The 24958-nt window shown below is 41.4% G+C and overlaps 1 protein-coding gene across 1 annotated transcript in view; it reads left to right on the forward strand.

Annotated features, from left to right (window-relative positions):
* kcnq5a (potassium voltage-gated channel, KQT-like subfamily, member 5a) overlaps positions 1–24958 on the forward strand; it is a gene marked incomplete at both ends in the record, with an annotated part of 99801 nt that overhangs the window by 57609 nt on the left and 17234 nt on the right. The window contains 7 exons of the mRNA XM_084561743.1: positions 12997–13087; positions 15554–15680; positions 16311–16486; positions 18329–18454; positions 19965–20075; positions 20211–20306; positions 24560–24654. Of these exons, the coding sequence (XP_084417869.1) occupies positions 12997–13087; positions 15554–15680; positions 16311–16486; positions 18329–18454; positions 19965–20075; positions 20211–20306; positions 24560–24654 (822 nt within the window). The remainder of the gene's footprint in view (positions 1–12996; positions 13088–15553; positions 15681–16310; positions 16487–18328; positions 18455–19964; positions 20076–20210; positions 20307–24559; positions 24655–24958) is intronic.

A 24958-nucleotide genomic window follows, 5' to 3' on the forward strand; every position in this document is an offset into this window, starting at 1 on the left:
CGAAAAAAGAACACAAAGACACAAAATCAAAGGGGCAGATGATTAAATTCACCCTGTTTCATGTATTATGTTCAAAACTTTCAACTCAAATAGACAGAGGAAACAGCTGAGCAGATGGAGCTGTGTGGGTTGACACATGCGTTGACGCACTCGATAGCTGCTTTGACCGAGTGTGCAGTCGCAGCAAACATGCATATTTATGCACCCGCACGCAAAGACGCGGACACATTCAACACTCAAAATGTAATAAGCTGCACATATACATTATGCTAATAAGGCCTAATGAGCAGACTCCACTATAGCAACTCAACAGCCCAGCTTCACCCATTGAATTCCCTTATCCACATGTCCATAGTTTCAGAGGACCTTTTGCACACATTTCTTGGCACGTTTTTGGTTTGATTTGTTATGTTCTCTGTTAACGTAAGGGAATTTGGCCATGCTACACTGGCTAATTATCCACTCTTGTCTTGAAATGCACAAAATACTGATGTGATATCGAGGACACCGTCTGTTTCACTTCACTTTCAAGGCTTAAGAGGAGTATTGAGTGAAGTTGTGCCTTTCAGTGAATATACTGAGACCATTTATTTGTTTTGCTGACCAGCTGAGTCCCCCTTTCTTTACCTTTATAGCCTGGCCTTTCGCTGCAGTTAGAACTCTTGATAAAATCATTATTTCTCCAAAGATTACTGCCGTGTAGACCATGCAGGCTCTGCTTGGCTGTAATGTCCAAGATTCTCTGCTTTACGCACAGTTGTTTACTCCAATCATTCGGCTTGAGCCGCTAGCCGCAGAAGAGTTTGTGCAACTTTTTGAGTTCCTCACAAATTGCATATAAATAATAGCCTGGAAGCAAGCCCGACTTCTCCCACCCACGATTTTTTTGCGGACAGAAGTTGGTCTGGGGTCCTTTCTGTTGGGAACTGATTACGCCGTCGAGTAGGCGAGAGGCAAAGATCGTCTGAGTCAATCATCGTTTGGGCGGACTATTTGTGGTGATGGACAGAAGAACAAGAGCGACGTAATCATACACACGCCATTTGAGTACTGTGGAGTTGAATGTGTTTACAGAATAATGGCTGATTGCTTTTGGGATTATCCAATTATGCGCTGAGGTATTTTATTTTCAGTAACATTTGATACACGCCCCATAATGAAGTCCAAATGGCGTTTTGCAGACATTTCATGTCCATCAACTGGACATTTTCACTTACAGCCGACAGCTACAAGAACAGTATTTAGCAGTCAGATTCAATTCAATTCAGTTCTTTCTTGTTGAACCCAGAGCCTGAAACCCCCAGAGCAATCCCTAAGGCCACAATGGCAAGAAAAAAAAAATCATTTTAAAATGTTCAGAAACCTCGAACAGAATCCTGTATCATCTTTAAAATGTAACCGTAAAGAGTAAAATCACAGACGTCTCAGGAAGATCTCTGGAAGATCACAGCTGTTGCAAATAAAAAAAAAGTGTTTTTAAATGCTTAACAAGAAGGAATTCACATGCACTTAATTGAATTAAACATATGTTTCATTTTTCTCTCATCTGTGAAATAAATGAACATTCAACACATTCAGCTTCTTTTCAGGTAAGACATTTCAGTAACGCTACCTCTTTTAAAAAGAAAGCAAGTAAAAAGTGCTGTCCAGATTAGCTTGAGAAAATGCCAAGCTTGACAAAATACAAACACGAAGCAAGAATAGACTTCTGACAAGTCACATTTTGCTCTTTGCCTTTCTGAGCTCAGTTAAGCTGTGCAGGCATTGTTGCTGTTCAGTCATAGCTCTCTTTGGACTGTGCTGGCTACGCCTGAGTAATGAGCCTTCACGCACATGCTGCTAGCTCCTAGTTAAGTGGCATTAATCAAGGCTGCCCACTAAGCCCAGTGGATTTCCTAACACACAAAAGGTGTAACACTTGCTGTCATAATGTGCACAATATTGCTGGCAAAGCTAAGTGGAAAATGGTAGTGTTTACGCCACAGCAAGAAGAAAGAGGAAAGTGTATCTGCTGAATTTATACAGCCAGCGGAGAGTTTATTGTAAAATTGATAACTTCAGGTCCTTTAACTGCGCATCGACTGCAGAGTCGTGTTTCTAATTCCCTTGGCTCGGAGGTTAGATTGGATGAGACCGTGTTTATGTGTTCTTTGATTTCTCAGAAATCAAATGATATAACGCGTTTGAGTTGGAGTTCAAGGAAAAAGAGACACGGCAGCTGAACTTCTTCCCCTCATCAGTTTGTCAGAAGGACACAGAACACTGACAGTCGTCTTCTGCCGATTTTAGCATTTGATGTTTTGTTTTTGACTCAGTGTGTTCAAGGCCAACTGATTAGTTAGATGAATATGTATTGAGTTTACAATACATTTCTCTCCCTCTCTTGCTCGCTCACTCATTCTCCATCTGTCCTCTGACATCTGCTGCACAGAACTCTAAACAGGAGTCTTGGAGTGGTATTAGTGCGGAGATGGGTGCTGATAGGAATCTGATGTATGGTGTGCGCGTGTGTGGGTGTGTGTGTGTGTGTGTGTGTGTGCAAGCCAGTATTTTTATGAACCCTGTTAGCTGTTGGCTTTCTTCAGCAGTATGTCAGTCTGTGTCTAGTTAACGCGAACACACATGCCCACGCACACACACACTGAAAGCTTTCCGACTCTTCTCGCACCCGTCACCCATCTTCAGTGCATCGCACATCATGGAAAATTGGCTCCTGTCCGGGTCTTTCTTTCTCACTGTGCCCCTCTTTCAAACCTTACTCTCTCTCTCTCTGTCTCTCTCTGTCTCTCTCTGTCTCTCTTCATTGCAATCACATGGCTTCGAGATGTGGGAAAACAAACAGCTGCTTCTTAAGCCGGTAAATGACTGCTGAGGAGTCAATAGCTCAGACATGTGATTTAGTGTTGTAGGTTTATGATGTGCGTTGCAATATTAAATGTGGTATATTTTTGGGGGGGAGTTACTTTTAATGAATTCAATTACAGTATAGCTATAAACTCAAATGAACCAAAATGAACCAAAAATCTAAACAGAAAGCTCTACTGTATGAAATCAGGAAAATCTCGTTGTATTTCATCACATAGTAAATATACTGTATGTACTAAATATACATGTTTTTTATGTTAAATTTAAAAAGGGAATGTTTAACGGTACATTCACAGCCTGATTTGTTCCCTACAAGCTGACACGTACCATAAAGCAGGTATCAAAGCATCTGTTGCACCCACTGCTTTCAAAATAACCATGACATATTCTCTTTGAAATTGCACATTTTGAGCATCGTATTGTTGATTTCCGTATTTAATCACTGACTGAGTTGAATGAAGAGGCCACCACAGAGCAGAGCAAGCATTCACAAAAATCACCGTTCTCTTGCTATTTCTGAAAAACTAGGAAAAGTTGAAAATAAGATGGGTCATCAGGCATTTAAAAGAGACGTTTTTGGTCTGTGTTCTCCTGACTGTATATAAAAATGGACAATGCTTTACCAGTTCTTTCCATGTGTGGCCTCAATATCTTGAGAATGTTGCTGCCACACTGCACTGGTGACATTATCTAAAAACCACGCTATAAACAGAAGTCTGTATATGGATATTAATCATTTGTAGGCAAACAACAGGATTTTGGTACCAGAAGCTTTCATGTTTTTGTTTGTAATAATGGTTCAGTGGTTTTTGGTTCCATGCAACTGTCTGTGTAGACAATAAAAGAGGGGGAAAGCCTTGTCACACTTTGTATCAAGCAAGCTAACACAACACACTGATGTAGCAGATACAATACAGCTCAAAAACAATCCTGTCATAGACGTGAACTCTGACTCCATTCTGGCATCTCAAGTTGCCAGTCAAGCTATAAACTATGACCAGCACATAGAAGAGGAAGTCTTGGTCTGAAAGTCTGCTGGCTACACCGGAAGCACCAGAACTTTGGTTATTGCTCCCATAAGCCACCATCCGATAGCTGGGTTCTCAGATAGGTGAAGTAGTGACAGAGAGGTGGAGATGTAGAGTTTTTATCAATACCATAGTTAGACTCACTGACACACTTGAACACACTTTATAAGAAAGGCCAGAGCAAACTCTACCTGCTAAGGTCACTGCTAAGGGAGTGCAGGGAGCACTTCTGAGGACTTTGTATGAGTCTGTGGTGGCATCAACCATCTATTATGGAGTGGTCCACTGGAGCAGCAGCATCTCAGTGGCAGCCAAGAATAGACTAAACAGACTGGTGAAGAAGGCCGGCTCTCATCTCTCTCATATCTCATTACGGGGATGCAGTACAGTCATTCAGTTATTTGAAACAACGCCTGCAAAAAGCATTCTGGGATCGCTAGCTCCCCCGTGTCCACACAAGTTGTCTTCTGATGCGTCCTCGCTAAAACAGGTGGACAGGAACTCATCTGGGCATCTGAACCACTCTTGGACAGATGGTACTTTGAATTGGAACAGTCCTTGGGCAGTGAATGATGCTGTGTATCAAGAGCACATATACAGGCGACAACGCAGATTGATAAATGCCGGGGGTATCAAGTTCAGGCCTCCTGCCTAAGGACTGGAAGGGGCTGGGGGTATATTGCAACCAGCCAGTGATATCTATGGCTGGCAAGGATGTGGGAACTCGAAACCATGCCTCCATCCCCCTTTTTTTCACTGGTTGCAAATCACATCACAAGCCCAAGATGGCAGTGCCCATTTCTGCATTATTCTGGCTTCACCTCGGGGGAAGCTGTCATGTCATCCATCTTTAACTTTTTTTGTTTTGTTTATAATCACTCACTGAGCTGGACAGGACTGATCAAAGCGAACATGGTGACCACAGAACAGGGAAGGGATTTTGTATTTTGGCAGAATTATAGGAAGCCAAGACGGATCATATACTGCGGCCAGTTTGTACACTCCAAAGCCGATAGGATGCCAGTATGATGCAGTTTCTGCTTAGCTCCATTAAAATGTGTGATTTGCAAATTGATGAGCTGAGGATAAAAACGTACATCCAGCACTGTGGCTTCAAGGGAAAGGGGTTAACATGCTGAAAAGAGCCGTGACACTTCCACCCTGGCTCAAGACCTTACATTAGAACAGATATGTCTTTCTCACTCTTGCTCCTTCCACTTTTAGCTGACCTTTGAACAATCTGAGCTTCTCCTTTATTTTTTTTTTTTGCTTTTAATGAAGAAAACCTTTCAGAAGCACGCAAAGAAAACTGGCCTGTGCAGAGCTGTGTCCTTGGCCCGTCTCTGTTTGGTCAAGTAGTTGCTTAGAAATAAAACCGTATGTTTTATCGCTGCCATCATCAGGTAAGATACTGCACTCGACTGGATAAACACAGGGATTAACTAATAGACTGCTGGCAAGGAATCAGCTTGGCTCCTTCTCTTTCTCACTCCTTTCCTCCTTTACCTCCTGCTTTCTCTCATCTTGCTTTCCCCCCTCTCCTCCTCTCTCCCCAATCACCTCATCTGGCTCTTTATGTACCAGGGTTTGCTTTTATTCAGCCGGCCTTCTTGCGTCTTATGAGCTTGTGGCACAATGAGCTGCACGCACACACACACACAAAAAAACACACAAGTATTGATAAAAACTTGATCGATGAAATGATATAGATCCAGAGAGGAAAGGAAAGAGGAGTCAGTGAAAAGGAAGACTTGCCGTGCTCAGTCTGCTCTCCCAGCTTGTCATCTCTTTCTTTATCTTTCTACATCTTTCTGCGTTTTATATCTGATGTGCCGATCTACAAGGCCTTTTCCTAGAAGGAGAAATGTTATTTATAGCTAAGCTCGATCTTTATCTACCCATCACAGCCTCTGCTCTCATCCAGAACAACCTGCTGATCTCACTTTTACGGGGTTCAGTATATCTGCTTCACGTGATTCAGCGTATCCTCTTCTCTTTTTGTTTTTGCGTGATCCTCTCATATTAATCTGAGTTTTCTGTTGTTTCTCTTGTTCTGTTACCTTGCCATTTACAGGGCATTTATTCATACTTCTCCGAAGTGACTCGCACCTCAGACTCGCTCTGTTTTTCTCTTTTTTTTTCTCAATCTTTCTCTCTCTGTTTCCGTTCCCTCCCTCTGTCTTGATTGAAAGGGTATGCATGGTTGGCACTCAAAGAAAGAAGGAAATAGATAATGATACCAGACTGGATTGTGTGGAAAACCTTGACCTCTCACAAACCCAATCTGTCACGCACCCCACACTTAGATCACACACTTGATCTCCTTTTAATTTTAAGTGTAAAAACATCACGTGCGTCCTTTTTCACACGCTTAGTGTACTGAAGGGTTTTCGTGGTTACAGCCCGCGCGCTACATGCGCATAAATATGACCTTTGTGATCCCTCTGAAAGATTTACAGTTGCACACAGAGTCACACATTCTGCTGCAAGTCTGTTTGATGACTTTAAATCTTCTTCCACTTAGATGCGTCCTCTGAGAAGCAATTTATTACCCACATGAAGAAGCAAAGTCAGATATTCTCCCTCTGATATTTATTTACAGTGTGAGTGTGCAGAGGGCTGCACGTGTGTGTTTCATTATTGTTCATATCGTTGTAAACAAGACTCTTTGACGGGACGCTGCTAACAGACTGTACGGCGTTTGAATTATCTGTTATCTCCGTTATTCCTCTCTAAAAGATATTTGAAGAGGGAGGAGTTTCTGCGTACCCCAGGTTCTGGAAGGTTAAATTTTCCCAGTGACTCCCACTGTATAATCAAGAATAAAAATGCATCACGTAACCATCTCAATTGGAAGAGAATGGCCCGATCTGAGATTTTAATGGGATTGAGAGGGGCGGTGTAAACCTTTGATAACCTGTTGAGTAGAAAAGTATTTTTTTTATTATTTTTATTGAATGAAAACAGTGTTGTCAATAAAGTTCTTCTGTCATACTTCCTGTACATTGAACGCCCACAGCAGGCTGAGCCACTTTCATGTCAAAAAGGCCCTATTCTGATTGTTTTGGAGCATGTTAACACATAGATCCTTCTAATTCTCTGCTGAAGCGTGTACATTTGTGGGAGAAATATCCAATCACATAGTTTAAAATTGTCACCACTAACGATGCTTGGAAATACAAAAACTCAGATAACATTTCAAGTTAAAATCATACTTTCAATTGGAAGCTCATTTATCAGTGTGCCGCTCAGCTGCTGTTTGCTTGTAGTCCTTCTTCCCATTTTAATGGAGCCCATGCTGCAAATCCCCGGTGACCTGATTACTCAGACGCTCACCTCTCGAGCCTCAGGCATTTTGGGCGCCTTTGTCAGCTTGCGGAGGAGCCGTTCGGGTTTTCGGGTCTGTCGGCAGGTCCTCATGTCGTTCATCAGCATTAAGTCAGACGTAGTGGCCGCTGTCTCACACCTGCAATTTGTTCATGGTCCACTGTGGGTGTCACGCTCCAGCTTTGCCACATGTTGGACTGACAGCGTGATGTCAGAGTGGGCCAACATGCAGCTGAGATATTTACCAAACAGAGTTGGCTTGCATTTAAAGTGGAATATCCAAAGCAAATGTTCGAAATGGAGTGATACTGCCACTGTGCAATTACATGACAGCTGTTTACATGTACTTTAGATCACTAAACATCTGTCATAGTATTAATATCTGTTAAGCTTTGATGTCAATCCTCTTTTTTAGTCTTTAATGACTTGACGCATTTAAGGAGCCTATTTTACGCATTTAACCTTCAAAATGACAAATATGTTTATTACATTCCTCTTTAAATTTCTCCACGCCTTTGCTTGCTTTTAACACCTGGCCATTTCACTTCATCCTTGGTTTTTAGAGACCAGTTTGACATTACCTTGTATGTATGTGATGGATTTAGAGATGTTACAGTTTATATAGCTTAGCACAAAGACGAGAAGCAGGTGGAAACAGCCAGCATCTGGACAATCTTCCAGCAAAACGTCCTCTCTGCTCTCTGTCTTTAGGCTAAGCTGAGATAACCTCTTTCTGGTTTCGTCTTTGTATTGACAAACTAACCAGTTACATGCTATCACTATGCATTCCTATCAATATACATGTTACTTCATGCAGTTTTTAGTCATGGTCTAGGCTTTAACCTTCAGCCTAAACATCCTGTGTGTCATTTAACCCTGTAAAACAACACGCACAACATGTGTCTGAAGTGGCCCTATGTATATTTAACATTTATTACCTTCCTAGATTTGCTGCTCTGTACCATTGTAGTGAAATCTCAGGTTTTAATATAGTTTCACTTATTCTAGCCTGACCCATTGCCTGTGTCCAAAGATAGAGAGGGAGGGAGAGTGTTGCCATTGTAACTTTTTCTGAAACAGGCCTGTATTTTTTGTCTCAGAACATCACAGCACACTGCACCAGGTTAGCTGCAAACTGTGTAACCGCTTTCTGGCATTTAAAAACATGACCCTGTAGACGCACGGTACACGAGCAGTGACTGTGGTCGTGCTGTCTGTACTCACACTCTCCCCAGGAGACTACTTCTCATCAGACAAGCTTTCTAGCCTGTATTACACACACGTTACTCACAAGACCACTTCACGAAAAGACCTGTGACTCTTGGCCAAAAAAATTTCACAAACCCTAACCCAAGACACTTGCATGGAATTGTAGCTTCAAACTTGGGTAACCTTGTTCGGTTAGAAAGTTGTGACATCTTTGTTTTTTTTTTTTTCAGTCAAACGCCAAATTGCATTACATTCATTAGGTGTCATCCTAGAAAGTCAGAATCATGAGTCAGGGGGATTGTAAGTAAACACATGTGTTGAGGAAATGATCATTTTTGAGGTTTCTTGAGTAACTGACTCAGTTTGACTCACTGTAAGCTGATCCCAATATCCTTTGGCGGAGAAGACAAAAAGCAGATTTGAAAGTGTTGCACTTAATAGGCTAAAACACTCAAAACAATCGTGCTTCGTTTTATTCAGGCCGCGTACTCTAAATCATTGGTAATCTAGGCGATCAGAAAACATATATGTGAGAGATAACCTTGCCACACACTTGTCACAACATGCTCATATTTTTGAAGCGGCTGCGTGCGCATCAGGATCAGCAGTTAATCTTTGTAAGTGACTGATAAAGTGGCTAATACACCTAGGGGCCGATCAATCTAACAGCGGTATTGATTGTATGTGTCATCCGGCTCCCGTCGTTCAATAGCAGCTTCCCATTCATTGCGCCGGTCTGCAAACACTGAATAACATCATCGTCAACTAATGTACAGCAAGAGGTGGCACTAAGATGGAAGACACTCAGTGTGCCTGAATCCATCCAGGAATAATTACGGCAATTTTGTCGACTCAAATGACAAAATCAACAACAGAGAGCGAAGCAGTTGTCCCACTCTGTCTTCCATTAGCACGTTTAAACAATAATCACCTGATCATACAGAAAAAAGACAAAATCGCCAGCCTACTCGTCAGAATGGTCAAGGGTCACCTGATCCCATTTGACAGGTGAGGTCTGTATCTGTCACCTTAAAAAAACTGCAAATGCTGTTATGCTGCTTTAGTATTTTTTTAGTATTTTTTTTTCTCTCTCTATGGTATCTCTCTATATAACATGAACTGCCAGCTATAAAGAAAAACTAACGTTGCCTCTAAATGTAAAATGCAGAAGCTATTCAATTTCAGTTGTTGGACTGATTTTGCCAAGGCTGGGATCAAGGTCTGTGAACACAGAAATAAAGCTTTTTTTTTTTCCTTGTAGCATATGAGTATTCAGTTTGGCTTGTATTGTTTCACTGAAAGCTTGCCTCTGAAATGTGAATAGAGAGACACGAGTTCTTTTATTTGACGCTTAGACCTTGATCAAAAACCTTTAGAACTGTACGTACAAACGGTGATTTCATCTGCACGTATTCAAGTGAGCTTTTTTTTTTTTCCACTTTATTAAAGTCTGTCGTTTGTGGGGTGAAATGAATATTCGCTTTCCTACTAAGTTTACTTTCACGGCTAACTATGAGCTAAATTGCTACTCCTAAAATTACATGTTCTGACAAATACACAACTTGTTTGTCTTATGATTGCTCTGCTGACCACCAACGAGAGGGCTCCTATCCTTTCTATGTTACTGTTGCTAGGTTAGACAAACAATGGCAATGCGGGGATCCATTCCCATAGAAAAACCTTGAAAACCTGTAATATAGAGACTAGAGGGAACATAGAGTAACTGTTCTAACATTGGCAGACTTATGAAGAATTGCTACTCTTTTCTGTAGTTTTTATGTATGGTTATTTCCTCCGCTGTGCCCATACATGTCGACTGTATTTTTTCAACCCGACATTGTTGTTCTTTGTCTAACTTAAAAATAGTAACATAGGAACTCAGGACTTGATAAAAGGTAGGAGCCCTCTGCTTAATGGACCAACCAGAAGGCTACGAAAGCTCAATTCACAGAACCTTTTCAGCGTCAGCTTTTCTTTTTCTTTTTTCCAAAAATAATGCCGGCGTGTCAGTACATTCTTGTGCTATACTACGTGGACGTCACTTCAGAGATTGTATTTTCTCCCTTTGGTTGACACCCGACAATTTGTCAGCAGAAAAGTGCAGCATGCTGTCTGGAAGGTTTCAGATTGAATGAAAGGTCAACCAGATCAGCCGGTGCAGAGCGTCACTGCACCGCTACACTGCTCAAATCTGCACATCGGTCAACAAGCTTCATGAACTCTGATTTGTTCTTGAATAATCACAGCCTTTATTTTCTGGTCAAGAAGCAAGTCATACTGTGCTTCTTAACGTTGAGTCTGAATCTTTCTAATGCATTGTGCAGACACTCTGTTCGCTGTCTGTTCACAGTGGCAGTTTAGTTATAATCCAGGAGCATTTTTTTTTTTTTTTCATAGATGTGCAAACGCCATGAGCACTTTTAAGAACCAACATATACCCCAGAAACTCCACCACATGTAGGTAGTCTATGTTTTATTTGAATGCTTCTGCTATCAGAACACCAGCAACACTTTATTCCTGATCCAAAGGGCCACATTTGAACAAGATCGGGTGCTAACTTTGAAGGCAGGATATACCGAACATGAATAAAACTTTTCATGCCTTTATCACGTTTGATAGATTTTCATTGGCAGTGGTACTGAAGACAACCAACATCATACCATGCTGCTGTACTTGCTGTACACCATCAAACTGCAACTTTTGCTATTGTTTTGATTGAGAAACCACTTGCAGCAGAGTGTACGTACTCCTAATATTTGCTCAAAAAATTCAAGTCTGATCTGATTCATTCTTGATCTTGGAAAACTCACGGAAGAAAACAATGTCAACACAAATTCCACTCACTCACTTGCCCCGGGGCTTTGGGCCATAAGTGCACATGGCTATGTTACTTAAATGTATGTGAACAGGATGCATTTTATATCAGTAACCTCAACTGGGTGGTGTTTGTAAATGTGCTCTTCACGCTGCTGGCAGTAAAGAGCTATTAGTGCAGGAGCCAGTATCAGATGCAGATGTGGGCTGGAAGTTAGGAACCATCAGTCCTCCTCTGCTGTAACTCAGCCACCGGTGCACGCACTGTTAACACACACACATGCACGCATGCATCACCACCGTTTTCATATTTCTTATGAATCCCATGGAAAATAAATGGTGGCATCAATCATACCACAGAGCCAGGAGAGAGACGCATACAAAGTGATGGTTAGGGGGTCCAGACAGAGAGAATGCTGAATTGAAGCAGAGACACGAAGAGATGGGAGATGGAGATGTGGAGGAAAGCGCAGTAGGAAGGGTAAATAAAGCACATAAAAGATTAAAGGCAGCAGGAAAGTAACGCAGAGAGGGGAACAAAACTGGATCACGGCAAACAAACTCTCAAAGATCTGTAGAGATGAAGCCATAAATATCACAAAGACAGATGGCATCTTTAAAAAAAAAAACTGTTCAGAGATACTCTGAAGAACGACAGGCTGGGGCTGCTTCCCAGTGCATATGTTGCCTGGAAGCTTCCTTATGAATCTTAATTTGTATTTGCTCATTAACCACGGTACCATATGACTTACAAGGGACGGAGTGGTTTCCTGGCGGGCAGCAGTCAGACAATGAGGAGGGCTCTGATTGTACTTGGCAAAATGCGGCGTGTGTTTATGTTGTAATTAGACATAGTGTTTTATGGAGACTAATTCTGTGTCAGTGAGTGTGTCAGTGTTGTTACGGCTTCACACTTCCTCAGCTTTATTATTACTGTCACTTATAAAACAATTACACCCCATGACTGTAATCCATATTGCCGATGAGTTCGGTAAGAGGTTCAGGAAGTTAAGTTCCAGAATTTTTCTCAAGTTACCTACGCTGGTGTCTGACAATCATAATTTTGGTTTAGTAGGATATGAGATGGGACGGGCTCTTATGTGACTTCACGCTGATTCAGTGGAGGTTAATGGGATTTTGATTGAGGGGCTTAAGTTGCATTTTAAAATGTCAACAGTATCCAATAGCAGGGATGTTTGTGAGCTCCTTTGACCTGCGCTGATTGTGTTTATTGGTATGTGAAATCCATGACACATAAACCAAACCTGTCTACTTAAACAGAGAAAAGTGAATATGGAAATAAACAGTTAGAAGTGACAGCAGACAGACTAGTCTACAACAGAGTACACTGCATCAAATGCACACACATCTCCACCACCATCAGATCACGCAGCACCGTGTCTACTGCTTGTTCAGCTACAGTCCCTGTGATAAGATTTACTTTGCCTCTCCTCGTCTACACAGTGTTTGAATAAACTCACAGAGCAAGAGAAGTAAAATAAAGCTTGGTGAAGCTGTAAATAGTGTTCAGTCTGGCCCTAATAGCGCTCATAACTGCTTAAATGCTGCTTAATGTGGCCTGGCTGAGGACAAATGATCATTTTGACATATTCTGTGTGTGTGTGTCGCTGTAGATGTGTGCATTACTTGAGCATGAACCTGATTTTTTATTTTTTTTTGGTGTTATCTGCTACACATAAATGATTTGTCTGTCCGTCTCTGTGTTTGTGTACGTGTGTTTTGTCTCCACAGGTTCATCCTGGTGTTTGGATGTCTGGTTCTCTCTGTGTTTTCCACCATCCCCGCTCACCAGGAATTCTCCTCACACTGCCTCCTCATCCTGGTAGGAATCTAAAATCGTAACCCTCAGACAGCTGTCGGAGTCTCTTAACTTTCCATAGATGTCGTAAAAAGTCTAAACCTCCAGCGGGTCTGTGAAAAGATATGCGTTAAAGTACACACACGTGTTAGACATTGTTGGGTTGGAATGAACGGCATTTTGTTCTGAAAGGATTTACTAATAATGACTCGAAGAGCACACACACACACACACATATGCAATACAGTTAATTTAACCACACGACTCAGAGATCGCTAAGCACTCTCTGTGAGACACATGCTGATTGAACACACTCATTTGTTTGAACGTGTGTGCAGGTGGGTGTGTGTTTGTGTGTGTGTGTGGTCGAGTGATGCTCATGTCTACAATTTGAAATGCCGACTGCGCGTTCCCATTGCAGTAATGAGCTGTGATGATTGGTCTCCTGACAGTGAAGATCAGCATTACACCGTTACAATTTGGTTTACCGGTCTGTGCCTCAGACGTGATTAAATAGAAATTCATCAGTCAGACCAGGTCGGGGCAGAAAACAGAGTCGCACACATAAACTGGAAGCATTAGTGTCAAGTAGATGGTAGAGAAAAAAAATGTAATTTCCTCTTGCTGACAGTTTTGGTTTAACTTGTCGAGGTTTTGAGATATCTATAAGGTCCTCGGAGTGAAAAAAAAAATAAAATAGATTTTTATCAGTGCACATTTTTCATACACAGTAAAGTTTACCACAGCATGTTCTGTGTTTTTTCCACAAAACATGGTCATTGTTTCATTTTTCTTTTTAAATGTGTATGCCAATCATTTAAGGGAATAGTGTCTTTACAGTAATTCCTGCCTTCAAATGAGGTCGTGTTCACCATGTTCAACAGAAAAGCCCATATTTGCCCCATCTTTTGATATTAAGAGGAAATTTTAATTCAGTTATACAGAGTTTTCTTTGCAGTTCCATAAACTGTCTTAGGAAAATGTTAACAATCCCAACTGCCTCTTCCTTTCATTAGGCCTTTGTATGACCTACATTAAGTTACCCTGTTGTTAGCCTGCTAAACTGGCTCTTAAGAGATCCCTAGCAGCAGTGTTCTCATAACTTAAGGCTGATGTTACGACTTGAACGCCAAACATTTTGTGTACACGACTTCTCATGCCATGACCACAAGCTCACGAGTTCCATTTGAAGGCAGCGTAACATTTTGTCACCCACTTGTGGAGACTTGAATACCACTTTCAGATTTATCCTACAAATATGAGGCAAATAGCCCTCTGGCCTTCTGTTGTCTTTCTGTAACTAAACTGTTACACATTTGCTGGTTTTATCTGTCACAGGGGGATATTAACTATTAACCAAAAAACAAGGTTAAGTCAGGGCCGCAGGACTTGTAGGGTTGCTTGAAGATATTTCGCCACTAATCCTAGTGGCATCTTCGGTTGTAAAAGACTAGCGGGAAGTCTGGGTTTTAAATAGCAGTATCTGTGGGTGTTGCCCACCTGAAACTCACATGACTAGGGTCTAGACTTTTCAGAAGTGAATAAGCTACTCGAATGAGTGGCGAAACATCTTCAAACCCTTGTCTCAGTTTGTTTTTTGGATGCACCATGACCTGGATGACCGAGCACCTTCACAGATATTAACTATTAACACTTTTTACTGAACTGAGCCCAGAGACATTTAACCTTTGGACAGAACCAGGCTCACAGTTTCCCCATACTTCCTTTCTCAGCTTCATCTAGCATCATATTTAACGTATGAGAGCTGTATTGATGTTCGCATGTAACTCTCAGTGAGAAAATATTAAGCCCCCATAACATATATTTGGGGATTTTGCATGGGGTGTAAGCACACTTGCGACTATTTTTTTAATGATAGATATTTTGGCATTTCATAAGAATAAATATACAAGTAACTAATTAAATAACTAATTCAATTAAAATGATTGCTTGGTGGAAATGAGCCATTGTTAACAAAATGTATTTAACCTGTGCCTTTCCTGCTATGTCTAATGTAACAAAAAGGTCCAAGCCATCTTAACAAATGGTGATATTGATGGCTGGGTTCCACTGAATAGTCACACTAAGTCAACCCAGCATGCGTAATAAGAGAGCACTCGAACTGGCACACCTAAATGGAACACAGCCATTGTTAATGTTATCAATTACACGTTTTGCTTTTTCCTGCCAGGACAGGTCAAAATGTTTAGTTTGGTGACAGTGAAACACACTCCTAAAGATGTACTCAGGCACAATAATGCTGCAAGAAGTAATGCTTTATTCATTTTGAGCTTTTAAAATACTTTTTAATTTTAATTAGTGGGCTTGACGGGGCTTGACGGAGTACATGTGTTTCCTTTAACGCAATGGTCTCAGTGTTAAATTAACAAGCTACGCTTAATCTTTTCATATGACTGTCAGGTACTGTCAGGTATGACGCTATGCTTTTGTTGTATTTAAAATATGTGGATTTACGTGTGCGCCCTGCAGGAGTTTGTGATGATTGTAGTGTTCGGCCTGGAGTACATCATCAGGATATGGAGTGCAGGCTGCTGCTGCCGCTACCGGGGCTGGCAAGGACGCCTCCGCTTTGCCAGGAAGCCCTTCTGTGTTATAGGTAGGTCTGCGGGAAGCCTCGAATCCATAAAAGAATAAGATGTAGAATTAATAAATCACTCTCTTTATGTCAATCATGCATCATTCCACCAAGATTTGTTGGCTGTCTTAATATTTCCCTGGTGATTTAAGTTCAGATTGGCAATTGATCAAGAAACTGTACAATTATTTGCCACCATGCTGGTGGGAACACGTATTTCTTGTGCTATATTCCGAGTCATCGGTTTTACAGCAGATTGCAGAGAGATTTTAAAGATTATCCCCAAATAACGGTCCTCTACAATGCTCAGTCAGTGTAAGTGCTATCAAATGCACATGAAAGCACACCAATTCAGACAATTCTGGTTCTTTATCCTTCCTTTGTTACTTGAGCAAGGAAGGTGACAGTCTGCTGGGAAATACAACACAAGCAAAGAAGAAGTGTGACATTTGAGGGTTACATAGAGAATGACAGAATAAGACTAATAGACAGAAAGGAGAGCAAACAGCTTGTAATGAATCAATAGTTGTTTTAAAGGTGATGGATGGATGGGTGGATGGATGGATTTAGAAAGTAGGTGACTCAACCACAGTTCCTGTTGCTAATATTGTGAAACCTGTGACCTTTAATTTTCACTCTTTTGCTCCCCAGACATCATCGTGCTTATTGCCTCGGTTGCTGTGGTTTCAGCCGGTAGCCAGGGTAACATCTTTGCCACCTCTGCGCTGCGTAGCCTTCGCTTCCTTCAGATCCTGCGCATGGTGCGCATGGACCGCAGAGGAGGGACCTGGAAACTGCTTGGATCTGTAGTTTATGCACATAGCAAGGTAGGGTAATTTTGTTGTCCCAGCCGCGCCTCTTCTTTTGATCTTTAAATTTGTTGAGGTATTTTGAGAAATAATCGGTGCTGGGGTGTATCAATTAAAATTCAACTCGTACTGGTCACTAGCTGCCTCTCAAGTATGTAGGTCGCCTGTTTTTCTCTGTTCAGTCAAACTGGATATTATTATTATAACAGCTATAACAGATACAAACTAGTGTGTATTAAGGAGATTTACCAGTAATACTAACTGGGGAAGTTAACTGATACTAACGGATAAGTTGTTCGTGAAGAACTTAGTCAACAGTAGTTGATTAATCCTTCCACCATTATCTTTCAACTTTTTATTCACACATTTTAACATAAAACTGATAAATAAAGGAACCTTTGCAAACTTTTATTCATTGCAAATTTAAGATGTTTGCAGTGTAAGTCAAGAAATAGAGTATAATTATTAGCTTCAATTGTGTTGGTTGTAATTGGGAATGCTCCTGTATTATTTTGGTTGCTTCCACTTACCTAGAGTGTAACGTTACAATCCTCTCTATTGCCAGTTCAGTACAATTACAGGCCTGAAACCACGTGACAATACGCCCAACACACATTTTCATGTGTCTCCTGGCTGGTATATGTACCGTATGTATGTGGATGTATGTGATTGGTTGGTCTGGTGCCCCATGACCGAGCCCACTTTTCAGGTGCCCCATTAGCTCATATACAGTACGCATGTATATGATTGGTTGTTTTCTTTAAATTGAAAATGTTTTACTTCATTCATTATATAAAATGTTGTCCAACGGGTCCACGATCCAATACACGTCGGCCTAATGGATTAGTCCAATCCTTTTTATAGCGTAACTGGAAATATGTTGTTTAGCTTTACAGGTCTGTATTAGCCTAAACAAACAGGTTACAGCCTGAAAACGAGTCTCCATCGAGTTCTTGTCTGATGTACAACAGATAACGAAGCAACAATGACTTCCAGGCACTGGCGACCAACCAACAATCAGACACAGCTCGCTGTAATAGTCCAAATAGTTCACATGCAGCTGTCTCATTGATTTGAGGTCGGAAAGTCGGCGCATTGTTTCTGTCGAGGTGCTCACACATAACAGTTGTGCTGCTGCGCTCTCTTTGGGTTTAGGTTTTTTTTGGATGAAGCTACGTTTTCAACATTTGTGACAGCGGAAAACGTCATAATTGAGAATCGTTGTAAACACGGCAACACTGTCAGCGTATTCAGTGCTAATTTAAGTATTTATGTACGTTGTAATTGATTTCAACACACTTCTTTGAAATCGTAACAATTTTAATGCAATGTTAGTGGATTATTAATAGTTTTCAGTATATGGTGCATGCAGGCTAAAAAAAATAAAATAATACACTGCTAGTTCCGTCACCGCTCTCGTCAGTGCATAATGTTCTTTCATGTGCTCTATAAATGCTAACATAATGTGCTGCTTGCTTTATTACTAGTATGATGGCCTTTTGTCTTGGCGGTCTATTCATAATAACCATGTGTGCTTTATGGTTTTGTCGGCCCACTGAATACTAGGAGAGCCAGTGAAAAGTGCTCATTACGTTCAATTTGTCACATATTACAGAAAATAATAAGGTGGTTTTTAAGGTTTTTCTTCTGTTACAATAAGCAAAGTTTAAAAAAAATCAGTGCTTTTCAATAACTAACACTGGATAGTGAAATACAGCAAATCTCCCCAAAGGGACCGATTATATTCGAAAGCATCCTGTTGTTACATTTCAAATAGTGAAGCTCTGCGTAAAGCTTTATCTTCCACAAATATAATGTTTTTCTTTTTTTTCTTTTTTATTGCTTTGTCTTGTCTCACAGGAGCTGGTGACTGCCTGGTATATTGGGTTCCTGGTGCTGATCTTCTCCTCCTTCTTGGTCTATCTGGTGGAAAAAGAATTTAACAAGGAGTTTGCCACCTATGCTGATGCTCTGTGGTGGGGCACGGTGAGCGCACGCATTAAAGGACGCACGAAACATCCTAAAACAAATGCAATCATAAGCCCTTTCCTTACAATTCAGACAGTGTTGCTCGTGACTTCTCAGATTTTTAGAATTTAAACAACCATAACATATTTATTTGACTGCCACATAGTTTTAAAATCACAAACCATGTTTTTGAAGATTGAAGAACATGTATTATTTATCCCTTCAATGCCAAGCAAGATGGGAAGCATCCAAATTGTAGCTATCCGGCTTTAATCTGACATCAGTGATATATTTCCATTAGTTTCTCTGTAACCTTAATGACGCCTGCAATACAAAAAACAACAGGGATGTTCTCTCAGGTCACACTCGGCTGGCCGTCGTGCACTGTTTCCTCCGACATCCTCTCCTGAAAATGTGGAAGCAGACAGAAACAAGAAATGGCCCAATCAATAAATTCAATCTTCCCCTGCTGCCAGGTGACACTGGCCTGTTACACTTGTGGGAATGGCGCTCAGACTCGTTGTCTTTCCACATTTTGTTTCCTTGCAGCATTTTTCTTTCTGGTAGACACTAAAATCTGTTATATATCTGTAAAAAGCTGAAGTATAGCCACATCAACTTTTAAGACGTATGAGTCAACACAAGAGCTGTCAATGAGAAAGCTAAGAGCCGGACGGGGTTTTAGAAATAACATTTCGTATCCCTACTACTACTACGCACATGTAGTACACACAATTTTATATGTGATTATATTCCATTTGAGCATCTTTTATGCTTTTATTCTTGTTTTAAGACATCTCTTGAATGATACACGTGGAAGCATCTGTGATAGCAAATTATTTTTACAGAAATTAATTGAAAGGTCAGCACAAAAATGTTTTTGAGGCTTTTTTATGAATTTGAGAACAAAGAACGAGGCAAATAGTCTTTTACTCCTGGGTCTGAAATTGCTCCCTATTTGCCATACAGAGTGCTTTACCTATCTCCATCATTTGATTGGAGTGTCCAGAGTCATTCATAACTCATAGTTTTTGCATACTATAGAATAAATTATCAAGCATAAATTATAGGCTAGCAGCAACCATCAGGGCTAAAAAAAATGGACTACGAAAAAAGTTCCAAGAGCTGCAGTTCCTTGAATGTCCACTTGAGGCTGGCTGCAAAACAAGTCAGTTCCTATAGACGTCCACTTTAAAATGTGCAACTTTACATCAGAAACAAGTGTTTTTAGAACCAAAGAGAAAAAAAGAGTTTGGTTTCTGTTGCTAATTTCTCCATTCCAAACTGTACAGGAGGTTAATTTTTATATAACTCACCTCACCGGTTGCTACCTGTTTACTATAGCCTCAACCTCTTTGTCCATTTGTTATATACACGGCAAGGTCACGCTACAAGATGGTGACAACCAGAGCCACCCATACTGAGCTTCCAAAATGCTCCTCAGGAAAGCTTTGAATCAAATCAGGGAGGGTTTGTTAATGTTTGTATGCAGTCAGTCATTAGAGTATGGTTACCTCTGACCCTTCAGATCACCCTTACGACCATTGGCTACGGTGACAAGACACCCCAGACGTGGACAGGACGATTATTGTCAGCTGGTTTTGCTCTGCTGGGAATCTCATTCTTTGCTCTTCCAGCTGTAAGTTAAACACACACACACAATTACATTAATTTATTCATAATAGTCCACAAAGATTACGCCAACAAGATTAGGGAACACATTTCTGTCTCTGGGGAATTTCAGGAGTTGTGTATGTGTGTTTTCTGCATGCAGGGCATCCTCGGGTCAGGCTTTGCCCTGAAGGTGCAGGAGCAGCATCGTCAGAAGCACTTTGAAAAAAGAAGGAACCCAGCTGCCAGCCTCATCCAGGTAGACACGCACACGTGCAGAGAACAAACACCTCACATCTTCTGATTTTTTTTGCAGCAGCTGAGGATCAGTATTAACCGAGAACTTTCCTTTCCTTTCTGTGCAACTGTTCACGTCTTTGTGTGTTAATGTCTACTTTGACTGCTCATTGTGTCTAAATAAAAGCGTGTGTGTCCGCTCTTTAACCTTTGATGAGTGCGTTAGCAATATGTTGAAGTGTAGGTGTGCATCGCCCCTATCAGACTTAATATGAGTGTGTGTGTGTGTTTGTGTAGTTTGCCCTTCTCTGGGCCGTCAGCGTGTGTAGCTGCTGATGACTAACGGTGTGCGAGGCACGCTGTCGTCTCGCAGGTCCAACAGCAACACACACTACTGGGATTTATTAGCCGTTTCCATGGCAATCATTCCCTGGGCAGACGCTCCTCCAAATCGTCACTCATTATAATAGACAAGACCAGCTGCATCGCTTTCTAATGAACAATAAATATCTTTTGTGGAGTGTGCGTATACCCTGAAGTGCACAGCTGTATATGTGTGTGTGTGGGTTTGCATGTATGTGTGTCTCTGTCTTTTGTGTCTACCTTCCCCTACCTTATGAACTACTTTGACCTACTTTTCATATTTTTCCATCTAAAACAATACAGTCCAAGACTTCTAAGCCTTACAGTACTGTTTCAGATGCTGTCATCATCCGTATCGACTATGATGCTACTGAAATTTACACTCATCAGGCAAAACATTATGACCACTGACAGGTAAAGTGAATAACATTGACCATCTTGTGACAATCCAATGTTCTGCCGGTAAACTTTTTGACCAGGTATTCATGTCGATGTTACTTAGACATGAGTGTAGCAATGACTCTCCTTGATGGCAGCAGCCATCCCCAGCACGATGCAGCCTGACACAGGAACACACACAAAAACGGTTTAGGAACAACTAAAAAAAAAAAATAAACAGCACAAGGTGTTGACCTGGCCTCCAAATTCACTAGATCCCAAACTGATCAAGTATCTGTGGGATGATCCACAGAGGCTCCTCCCCTCAACCCATAGCACCCAAAGGCCCCCACTAACAACATTCTGTTACCAGACACCACAGGACACCCTCAGAAGGCCCATGTCCATTTTCTGATGAGTCACAACTGTTTAGGAGGCACAAGGGAGACCTATACAATATTAGGAAGGTGGTCATAATGTTATGCCTGATCGATGTATAGCATGTGGTTTCTCAGAATTTAAGTTTACCCTGATTTCAGAACTGCATATTTGGAAGTGGAAAACCTGGAAGTCGACATTGTTGTCCAAACTGTCCATTGTAAAAGATAACATTTGTCTTAATGAAGGGGTCTCTTTCCAAACACACCTACAAATGTGGCCAAAAAAATGTCTGTCCTCAGTATCCCACAGTGTGTCAACTGTTTGCGGATGCAGCCCAACAGTAACTAAATAACTGTCATATAATCATGTAAATACTGTCAGTTGAGTCAAACCAATGAAAATCCACAGCACGGTGTAAATAATGGAAACCGCAGTGGTTGTTAATGGCTCTGACTTCATTTGTAACCTGTAGACAACTTGTTAACTTTCTCATTTGTTTGATGGCTGTTGTGTAGTGTAAGTTTAGAGTAATGACCATCGTTTACTTGCCTGCATGTTTCAGTTTGCAAGGAAATAAGCAAACCGGCTAACACTTGCACCTGACACTCTTCATTTTAATACTGAAATATTATCACTAGATTAAAACACATTTCTCACATATTAACTGCAAGTAATGTATATTTTAAACTAACTCCACTGAGTAACAAACTCCACATTATTCCGCAACTTCCTGACGATAAACATTATATCTGACAACTTCTTCCTTCTTTACCTTTATTGTTCACACACAGTGTGGCTGCATTCACCTTTGTTTCCCTTCCAAATAAGTGGTTTGGAATAAATGGGAGTCTTTAAGAACCATGGTTGTCTGGCTATGTGTCACTGCATTGCCAGATCTCACTTTGTGAACTTTTTTAAAAAGTATTCATGTGAATTATTAATAAAATATAAGCACTCTTCTATTTTTGCTTCTTTTTATCAGTACATATCTGTTCTTCTTAGCCTTGACAAAGACCAGTTGGAGCCCGACTGATCCTAAATAACCCACTAAGTGAGCAATTAATCCTGTGCGTGTTGATCTTGTTTCTGTTTTATTGGCTCTGTATGAAGCACCTGGTCACTGTCTGTTATCTGCCAAGTTCATAACATTTTCCTCAACAGGTAAAAGGAAACTTGGAAGCGGCTTTGATACGTTAAATATGCGGATAACATTACTATTCTGTCTATCACTTCACTCCCCCATCTCACACAGCTCTTCCTGCTTTGGATCACTGTTTGTTCCATGTGCGTCTGTCTGTGTGCAGGGCAGAATATTACCACCGTCTACAAGCCCCGGCAGCTGCTCCGGCCAAATATCGCTTGCATGCAGAGCAAAACCAAATCTCTGACTTTAAAGTTGTCTCTGGAGTAGCGTAACAATCAACAGCCAAAATTGACTTGCATTTGGCAGGTGGCCGGTGTTAATTTTCCAACCTGTCTGTGGAAAGTGTTTAGATATGGGCCTCACAGTCATGTCAGAAATCTTGCAACCACGCCTGGCACCGTTGGGGAGCTTCAGTCGGCTTCAAGTGACTTATAGTAAAAGATATAAATAAAGCAATTTCTTAAAGTAATTCTGGGCGTCATACATCACGTAGATAATACAGAATGGCCTAATCGGTTACTGCTGGGTCATTGTTACAAAATTATACATCCTGAGTACGTGTTGCTATGAGGGTTGCCCAAATCCCCAAAATATATGACCGCACAAACTGTACTGACACATGTGGGATCGCTGAAGACCGTTACACACCAAGCCAACGTCAAAGAACTAGTGAAAAGGAGACTGACTGTAAAAAAATGTTGCACTTGAACACATTGCAAAGACTAAAGCCAACAGCCAGCTAGCACATACATGTGAAAGGAAATAACTCTTCACACAAGTAGGTGGCGGTAGTCTGCATTCATCGGTCAAAAGGGGGAATCGGAAGAGCTGCTATTAGCTGGGGGGCTAGGAAGCTAGGAAGAGCTATGAAACCATCACACAAAGCTGGTCTGTCCTGAATCATGCTGATCAGCTGTTTAGTCATTTTAGATCGTCACGTTGTGAAGATATTTGTGTATTTGGATGTTCAGATCAGATGTCAAATGAGACAAGTCTTTGTGTGCCCTTTGAACATGGCTGTCTGCTTTAATTACTCTGAACCAGCCTTAGAGATCTCTCTGACTAACTCCTTCTGGTGCTGAATTAACATGCTAAATCGTCTGAAAAGCCACTGACAGTGGTCCGACTAGTGGCAACGGTGCAGGACACACTACAGAAACTAAGGGCATGGACGCTCACCAATGACCCTACACTGATGGATGGCCAACTGTTGGCTTGGTGTGTCACGGCCATGGCATTTCCTTATCTTTAGCCAGGGTCAAGACCTAAAAACAAAGTGGTGTACATCTGTCACACTTAGATGTCTATGCTGAATGTCTATGTCCCGAGGTGTGCCATTTGCTAACCTATTGATTAATTCACAAACAGTCATTGAAACTCTTGGTGGACTCAAAATCTTGGCACAAAATTATTACCTCATGTCAGATCAACAAAGCTGCTGATTTGAATCCACTCTTCATATTTGTACTGAGGACCTCTGAAATGGCTGCCAGCTGGTTTCAACCCCCCAAAACACCCTGTGTACGTAACATGTTCACACAAATCACAGTCCCTTTTTCCTCACCATGTCTGTGCCATTGCCCATCTGTGTCACGTGTGCGTGTGGATGCTTGTCTGTGTACATGTGAACGTGTGCGCGTCCTATCCATCTCTACTCCCTCCCCCACCCAGGCGGCTTGGCGTCTGTACTCCACCGACGGCGCTCGTCCCTACCTCAGAGCCACCTGGCACCACTACCAAAGCGCCCTTCCCCCACACAGGCATGTATCCCCTCCACCAGCACCACCATCACCACCCCACCTCGCTCCAACAACCCCCAACCGCAATGCATCAACACTACCCAAAAAAAACTAATCAGGTTTTTCTTTTTTTCCTCCTCACCTTCCTTCTCTTACGTCCTACCCAACTTATACGATCCTCCCTCGCCCCTCTTTTTTCCTCCCACACTTTACTCCGTTAATTGTTCAATTTATCATTACTTTTATTTATCCTGTCGACTCTGCACGTAGTGTGTCTGGCGTAGTTATGCTGCTGATGAGAACTCGGTTTCCATTGCTACCTGGAAGCCTCATTTGAAGGCGTTGCATACCTGCAGCCCCGCCAAGTAGGTAACAACTTACAGACTCACAAACATGGCCGCTGCTGCTCAGCCGTCCTCCTCATCTTTTCGCCCTCAGCTGGTGTCTGTTCGTCTCCATTGGTGTGGCTCCAACTCTTTTTCCACTGTGTAACTCATTGATATGAAGCCTTGTACCTTGCATAACACAGGGATGTTTTGCATAGCATGCATAACCTTTAACATCCGTTTCACATTTAGTCTGTTTCTCACATTCAAGCATAAGAGTAATAAGAAAAAACACTGGTCCACTACTGAGCAAGAGCAATATATTTGGAAATTGCAAAAAGGC

The sequence above is a fragment of the Chelon labrosus genome, assembly GCF_963514085.1.
Source record: "Chelon labrosus genome assembly, chromosome: 15".
NCBI lineage: Eukaryota > Metazoa > Chordata > Actinopteri > Mugiliformes > Mugilidae > Chelon > Chelon labrosus.